This window comes from Leucopleurus acutus (assembly GCF_964270905.1).
Source record: "Leucopleurus acutus genome assembly, chromosome: 10".
Classification (NCBI taxonomy): domain Eukaryota; kingdom Metazoa; phylum Chordata; class Mammalia; order Artiodactyla; family Delphinidae; genus Leucopleurus; species Leucopleurus acutus.
The window spans coordinates 2,213,634-2,221,331 of NC_139153.1; the positions used below are offsets into that span (position 1 = coordinate 2,213,634).

The 7,698-nt window shown below is 64.4% G+C and overlaps 1 protein-coding gene across 2 annotated transcripts; it reads right to left on the reverse strand.

Moving 5' to 3' along the window:
- Nucleotides 1–425: 425 nt before the first annotated feature.
- GATA2 (GATA binding protein 2) lies at nucleotides 426–6,233 on the reverse strand (the record flags this gene model as incomplete). 2 transcript variants are annotated; one of them, XM_082848143.1, is made up of 5 exons in its annotated part: nucleotides 426–730; nucleotides 1,165–1,290; nucleotides 3,119–3,264; nucleotides 4,916–5,557; nucleotides 5,974–6,233. In XM_082848143.1, 5 exons carry the CDS (start codon nucleotides 6,200–6,202, stop codon nucleotides 431–433), a joined length of 1,443 nt encoding a protein of 480 aa, XP_082704269.1. In that variant the 3' UTR covers nucleotides 426–430. The 2 variants fall into 2 exon arrangements, with proteins under 2 accessions (XP_082704269.1, XP_082704268.1); XM_082848142.1 differs by having other exon boundaries at nucleotides 1,165–1,248; nucleotides 5,974–6,202.
- Between the last annotated feature and the right edge of the window lie 1,465 nt (nucleotides 6,234–7,698).

Genomic DNA, 7,698 nt, shown 5'->3' on the forward strand with positions numbered 1-7,698 from the left:
ACGGTCAAGTGGCCCTTGGCGCCGAGGAAGCCCCGCGAACTTGGGGCAGCTCAGACCGCCCAAGTCTCCCAGTCCTCGTGAGAAACAAGAGCAAATAAATTACTTTTGCCTCTGCTCCCTCTTCCTTCCACGACGCGGTTTCCTGCGTGTGTCCCTTGCCCCCAGTCTTCGTAAAGTTGTCCTTCCTGCTCGCCAAACAGTTATCCGTGGTGGAGGCCCCACCTGGGAGGCCGAGGCAGCCTCCCAGCCCAGGGAGCATCTTCACAGTGACGGCCGACGGGCCCACAGGTGAGGCAGCGCGGGGCTCCAGCTGGGCTGGCAGGGCAGCGTCAGTCTCCGGGGAGGGACGGGCAGCCGAGGGTCTGGTCCCTGCCCCCCGTCCCGGGAGCGCCTTCCTCGGCATCTGTCTGTCGGTCCGTGGGGGCGGTCCCTAGCCCATGGCGGTCACCATGCTGGATGGGTGGGGGTGGCCGAAGGACAGGCTGGAGGAGGGGTGGATGGGCGTCGGGGTGGGCAAGATGTGTCCCGAGTGGCTGAAGGGCGGGAGGTGGCCCACAGGCGCCATGTGTCCGGCCAGGGCAGCCGCGCTGAAGGGGGAGGCCTTCTCCTGCATGCACTTGGACAGCTCCTCGAAGCACTCGGCCCCCTTCTTGTTCTTCTTGGACTTGTTGGACATCTTCCGGTTCCGAGTCTGGATGCCTTCCTTCTTCATGGTCAGCGGCCTGTTCACCTGGGGGCGACCACGGAGCTTTCAGGGGGTGGAGCTCCCTTCCCAGAGCAAGAAGCCCACCCCCAGCTCGCACGGGGTGGGGGGGGCCCACTTGCAAAGGCCCACCGCCCACCACCGTCTTCCCGCCAGCACCGCTGCCATCTTGAGAAAGGCGCCTTTCACTGCGTGGGGCTGCCCGGCAGCCTGCAGGGCGTTCGGCCTACGAGGTGCCAGCGCCACCCCCCCGAACCCCACCCCAAAGCCGAGATACCGCTGCGCTGTCCTCGACCCACCGGCCCCTGCCCCTCCCATCCTCCCAGCCAGCCAGCTCGCCCCCCTCGTGGGAAGCCCTTCTGGCGCTCGGGGCGGCTTCCCAAGCCAAGCCACGCTGGAGGCTGCCGCACGAAGCGCAGCGGTCCCCCGGGAGGCGGGGCGGGCCGGGCGGGCGGACCTACATTGTGCAGCTTGTAGTAGAGGCCACAGGCGTTGCACACAGGGTCCCCGTTGGCGTTGCGGCGCCATAAGGTGGTGGTTGTCGTCTGACAATTTGCACAACAGGTGCCCGCTCTCCTGGCGGCCGACTGGAAGGGAAGGGGGGAGGGGAGGCGTGGCGTCAGCAGGCTGGGCTCCCACGGCCCCCCCCACCTTCTCCCAGACCCTCGCGCCACCCCGGCCCCCGCCAGCTTAGCCCAGGAGCAGCAAATCTCACAGGGGAATCAAGGCATCTCAGAGCCGTGGAATTCTAGAATCGGAGACCTAAACCGTCACAGAACTTTAGAATAAAGGACTCTCTGAAGCCTGATCTCAGAATCAAAGGGGTTGCAAGAGCTGGAAGGAAAACGTAGCCACCTCCCCCATCACCAAACAATCTAACGCTACAGATGGGGAAACTGAGGCTCTGAGAAGGGGTCTTCTGGTTGAGAAGGCTAGCTGGGCCCCCTGGAGCACCTGGGTCTGGAGCCGCACTCCCAGAAAACCCATAATCCTGGGCGTGCCTGAACCCCTGAGGCCAGAGGAGGGGGCCCTGCAGCTGCCCAGGGCAGGGATGTGAAATGCTCAGGGAGTCGAGCTGCAGTGTCCAATGCAGTAGCCACTAGCCCTGTGGCCATTTAAGTTAAACTGAACTAGAATTTAATTCAGTTGCTTCAACTGCACCAGCCACATTTCAAAGGATCACTAGTCCCAACACGAGCTAGAGGCAACCACAGTGGACGGGGCAGACCTGCAAAGTGTCCATCTTCACAGCTTTTATTGGACAATACCAGTCTGTGTGTCCAGCACCCCATACCCCAATCCTCGGAGTTCTAACTGCCCCCTAGCCCCTCAGGAAATGCAGGGCAGAGGTGACCTGGAAACGTCTGGTTTCTGGAGAAGGGAGCTAAAGGCTCCCAAGAGAAGAGGCAAGAGAGTCTTTACCCCAGAAAGCAGAACGCCCTCTGCAAACCCACAAGAGCACTTCCCAGGGAACCGCGGGCAGCAGGGGTGGGGGTGGGAGGCGGGGAGTGGCCCCAGGCCCCAGCCTGGTCCAGAGGGGCCGGCCTGCAGCCACGGGGGTGGGGAGGGCTGAGGGTGAGTAAGCAGCCTGAAGCTGGAATTCTGACTCAGGGACCAAGCCCGCATCCTCCACCACCCGGGCCCTCACCCCGCCCTCACTCCAGGGGAAAAAAAAAAGGGGGCCCCCGAAGCAGCAAGCGATTTAAGCCTCATAAATCACTTCGCCCTGAAAAAATATATTTATTATTCTTAGCATTTTACGCATTATTTGCAGAGTGGAGGGTATTAGAAGTTTCAAAACAGCCCAGCGAGAGGCAGGACTGAGCTGAGGAGAGACTGAAAACTGGCGGAGTCCGGAAACAGATACGCGAAGTTTCCTTATCTTTGGGCTGCAGATGTCCGGATAGGAAACTCCGGCAGGAGATCCGAAAGGGCATTTTTTTAAAATCACTCAAATGAAAATACACAGTATAGGTGACTCCATGGAAAAATAATAAAGGGCAGGTTTTTTTTGGTGGTTGGTGTGTGTGTTTTATTTAAATAAGCGTGAGGAGACTGTGTGGGGAAGCCAGGGAGAGCAGCCTGGGCTACAAGGAAAATTACTTCACGGCCCTATTTTTAAAAGGAGTTTAACAGAGGCCAGGGGACCGGACTTGGGCCCCTGGAAGCTCAACTTTGGGGGATCCCTGAAGGTACCAGGTGGGCTGCAGAGGGGAAATCTGGCCTGAAAGAAATCTCGCCTAAAAGCCGGGCAACCCCAACTGACACCCAAGTGATTTTAATGATGAGCTCAGGCGCCAGAGCACCTGTATTTGAAGGTTTGCTCTTTTTGTCATTAACTGTCAGCTCCCGCCCAGGCCGACGCCCCCAGCCCAGGCTGCCTGGCAGCCCCCAGTCCAGGCTGTCCGCTCTTACCAGTCTCCGTTTGGGCTTGATGAGGGGCCGGTTCTGCCCGTTCATCTTGTGGTAGAGGCCGCAGGCGTTGCACAGGTAGTGCCCGGTGCCGTCCCGCCGCCAGAGAGGGGTAGCCGTGGCCCCGCAGTTGACACACTCCCGGCCTTCTGAAAGGGGACAGGGGGAGACACCAGCCTGTTCAACCGACAAAGTCACAGGAGGGGGCCGGCGGGCCAGCCAGGCTGCTTCAGGGTGGGACTTTTAGCTCCAGCCTGGCGGGAAGAGGGACCCCGGAGGTGGGAGGTGGGATTCGGAGAGTAGCTTAAGGCAGGGGAATGGGGCGGGAGGAGGAGCGCGGCCAGGGCCCCAGGGATCTTCAGCACTGCCGGCCCGGGAGAGGGTATTTACAGCAAACTTCGCCGACGGCAGCAAGGGGGGGGGGGGGCACGAGTCGCCAGCTCAAGCCGGCTGGGCCGGGAGGACTCGGCCCCCTTCCTAGTCCCTCTCCTCTTCTGTCCCTGTCCTTTCCCCCCAGCGGCGTCCCGGCTCCCCGTCCTGTGTCCTCAGCCCCATCTTTCTGTTCTCCGTCCCTCCGTCCACGGTCACTTCCTTCTCAATCCCCCACCTCCCTGCCTTCCGCCGAGGCCCTGGACCGGGGTGGAAGTTGCTGTCCTTTAAAATGAAGTAAATAATAAGCCCTTTCGTTTTTTGAGGCTGAGTAGGCTAAGTGACCTTGGTCTGGTGGTGGTGGTATTTTGTTTTGTTGTTGTTCAAGGGCCATCTGGAATTCAGATAGAATGTAAAACAAATTTGGGAGAAAGAACTAATTAAAGGCAAGCTAGCTGGTCTGAGCAAAACAGGGCCCAGAGATGGGACGGGAGTGGGCACTGGCGGCGGCAGGGTGGAGCCACACAGCTGCTGTTACCCCGGACATTTCTCCCCATTTAGTTTAAACTAAGCTGTCAGTCCATACCGGCAAGAAAAGGCGGTTTCTGGACTCAGCAGCAAAATTTTTAAAAATCTTCCTCTTCCCCGTCTCAAAGGGACTGGAAGGAGGTGTGGACAGCAGGAGCCCCACACCAGCCACGGCGGCGTCCGCTCTGCAGCCGCATTCCTGGACAACCCAGCCCGGTCCCAGCCAGTTCCCGAAGCAGAGGGGCAGAGGCACCTACAGCTCCTTCCCCTCACTCCAGCCCTCAGGGAGGGAGCGTGAAGGACGCGCCAGGGGGCAGGGAGCGGCATCGGGTCCCGGGAACTTTGCCTGGGGGGTGGGGGTGAAATCTCCCAAGAAGACTGGGAGCCGTCGAAATCCCAAGACCCGCACTGATGAAGTCGGAGATCCAGATTCCTTAAGGGTCTGGAGCCTCTGGGAAGCGCTGAGTGCACCCACAGCACGCACACACGCTCACAAACACATGTACACGCACGTGTACACCGCCTCACTGCTCTCACCTGCATGTTGCATTCTCTCACGTGCTAAGTCATGAGGCTGCTCGAGTTTTCACTTAAGACTCAGGGAGGGGAAGGGGGGATTCCCGTTGTGTGTCCTGGTCGGGCAGGGGCCAACCTCGGAGGGGAGGGTGAGGAGTGGGGATGGGCAATAAACTTTGGGGCCGCCAGGAACACTGAAGGGCAAAAGTTCTAGGGTCCCTTGCCCCCGTTCTGGGGTCTCAAAGACCTGCTGGGGGCCATTAGGGAGGGGCGCCCCCCATCCCGGATCCAGGACACCGACACTGCCCCAGCTCCCATATCACGGCCCCCGCCCCCGCAAAGCACAAACCGTCCCCACGCCCACTAGGTCCCTGGCCCTGCCTCTACCTGAGCACGAGCGCGCCTTGCTCCGCGGCTTAGGGGTGAAGCTGGAGGCCGGGCCACCCAGGAAGCCTCCGGGGTGGAAGAGCCCGCTGCTGTAGTCGTGGGCGGTGGCCGGCACATAGGAGGGGTAGGTCGGGATTGGGTGGTGTGTGGCAGGCTGGGTGCCCATGGCAGCCAGGCCTGGGCGCAGGGGACTGCCACTTTCCATCTTCATGCTCTCCGTCAGTGACACCTGGTATTTGACGCCGTCCTTGTCCTCCCCCCGGGCCGCAGCCCCCCCTGCGGAGGAGGAGGCTGGGGAGGCAGCCCCAGTGGTGCTGGGGTCGGGAGACACTTCTTTGGGTGGCGTGGGTGGGAAGCCGAAGAGGTGGGAGCCCGAGTGGGCTGCAGTGGGGGGGAGGGAGGCCACAGAGCTGCCAGTGCCTCCCCCGCTCCCACCCCCTGCCCCCGGGTACACAGAGAGGGGGCCTCCGGGGCCTCCGGCAGCCGCGGGGTGCAGCGGCGTCTTGGAGAAGGGGCTCACGGTCCAGGGGTTGTGGTGATGTGCTGCAGCCGCGGAGAGGGCTGCTTTGCCCCCGTCCAGCCAGGGCAGCCCCGGGCTGTGCAACAAGTGTGGGCGGCACATCTGGCCTCCGGTCAGCCGGGCTGCGGGGGGAGGGAGAGGGGTCAGGGTGCACGAGGCTGCGCCGAGCCGGGACACGGACACACAGGGCCACAACTCCCCACAACCAAGTGACCCCTCCCCAAAGAAAACCAGAAATGTAACACCCCAACCGGCAATAGTCAGGAATGTCCGTCCGGAGGGGAAGGACCAGTGGCACACAAGGACCCCCGAACAAGCCTGGAGGAAACCCTCACAGGCCAGCTGGAGACGGGCAGAAGCCCTACGGGGCCCAGACCCTCCCCAAGAGGCCGCTGCCCCGCTCCTTTCCCGGCCCGATTTCTCAGCTGCTCCGATTCCTGCGGATCCCACATCCGGGAAGCAGGCAGCCGGGCCTCGTCCCCTCCCGCGCCGGGCGCTCGGCGTCTGGGCTCCCAGTCACCCGCGGGCCCCGGCTCACCATGCGCGGGGCTGTAGGAGACGCGCGCCCGCGCGTGGGCCGGGTTGGCGTAGTACGGGTTGCCCTGCGAGTCGAGGTGGTTGAAGAAGACGTCCACCTCGTCGGGAGGCAGCAGCTGCGCGGGCTCCATGTAGCTGTGCGCCAGGCCCGGGTGGTGCGGGTCTGGGTGCTGAGCGTTCAGCACGGCGGGGTGCGCCATCCAGCGCGGCTGTTCCGGAGCCGCCTCCATGGCCGGCGGCGGAGGCCCGGGACCTGGGCGGAGGCGGTGGCGGCGTCCCTGCACGACGGAAGGGGGCGTGAGGGGCGCCCCCACGGCCCGACACCCCCAAAGCCCCGCCACACGGCGTCCCGCGCGCCGCTGCGCCCCAGCCGAGTTCAGCCGCAGACCGGTCCCGGCTGGGAGGAAAGCCCAAAGCTCAAAACGAAAGGAGAGTGAGGGAGCCGGCTCAGCCACGCACGCTCCCACGGTGACCCGGGTCCCGGAGCCACGCACCTGTGCGCACGGGGTCACACGCGGGGCCAAGCACCGACACCAGCGGCCCCAACAAACGCGCAGAGTCGCACTTCAGCCAGACGCTCACCGCCCCCCCCCCACCCTCGCACCAGCCCTGTACACAAACACATAAACACCGACTGGAAGTTGAAGACAGGCGCCCGAGCACCCACGGCGGCACACGATGCTAGCGACACGCACAGAACTACACTTGGCGCTGACACGGACTGACCTCACCTCCCCAAACACACACGCTGCCCCAAGAGCTCAGAGCCAGCCCACCCCCACCCCCCGCGCGCACTCCCCGGCGACACGAGCAGGACCTCTCACCGAGGCACACCAAAGCAGTCACCCGCAGCCGGGCCCGCAGGGCCCAGGCTCCCGCAGTGACCTCTCAGAGCCCGGCGCGCCCCAGGCCCCCGGCCCGCTCTCGAAGCCCAAACTTACACACGCAGCGCCGCGGGAGGGGGGCGCGGCCTCGGAGCGGGCAGCACGGGCGGGAGCCCGGGGGGCGGCGGGCTCAGGGACGGCGCGTCGGGCGGATGGCGGGGCTCACGGGGTGGGAGCGGGGGTCAGCGCGCGCCTCGGCCTCCGGCCCGCCCGGCTCCGGCCCCTCGGCATCCTCCGGCCGCCCTGGCGCCAGCTCGCGACTCCTGCACAGACATGAAGCGGGGGCCGCGCACGCCTAAGAAGCCCGCGCCAGCCAATCAGCGCCGCGCGCCGCCCAGCCTCCGCCCCCCATTGGCTGCGCCCGCAACTCCCGGTCCCCTGGACTCCCGGACGGACCCGCGGGCCTGCCCCCCTGCGCCTGCCCGCCTCCTCCCCGCGCCCTCCCGGCGGCCCCTGCTGCCGACGTTCCCCCCAGGACCCGCACCCCGCGGGCCGACTGTGCGCCCCCTCTTGCGGACACTCTTGGTTCCCCTAACCTCCGGGCCCTCTTCCCAGTAACTAACCTCCAACTGGGCCCCCTCCCCGGGAGCCTGGGCCGCGCACCCTCTGGGTGTTTGGGTGTCCTCTCCCCGGGACCCCAGCCCTTCCACTCTCTCGGATCCCACCTCCTTTACCACTGAACGTGGCCTTGGGAGTCCAACTACCTACCGACACCGTTCCCTGCCCCAATTGGGGCTCTGGCTAAGCGGGGGGTGGGGGGTGGGGTGGGAGGACTGCTGCGGGACAGCAGGATCGGTGAGGGGCAGGAACTACAGGGCCCCCGTGGGCACCTGGGCCTCGGA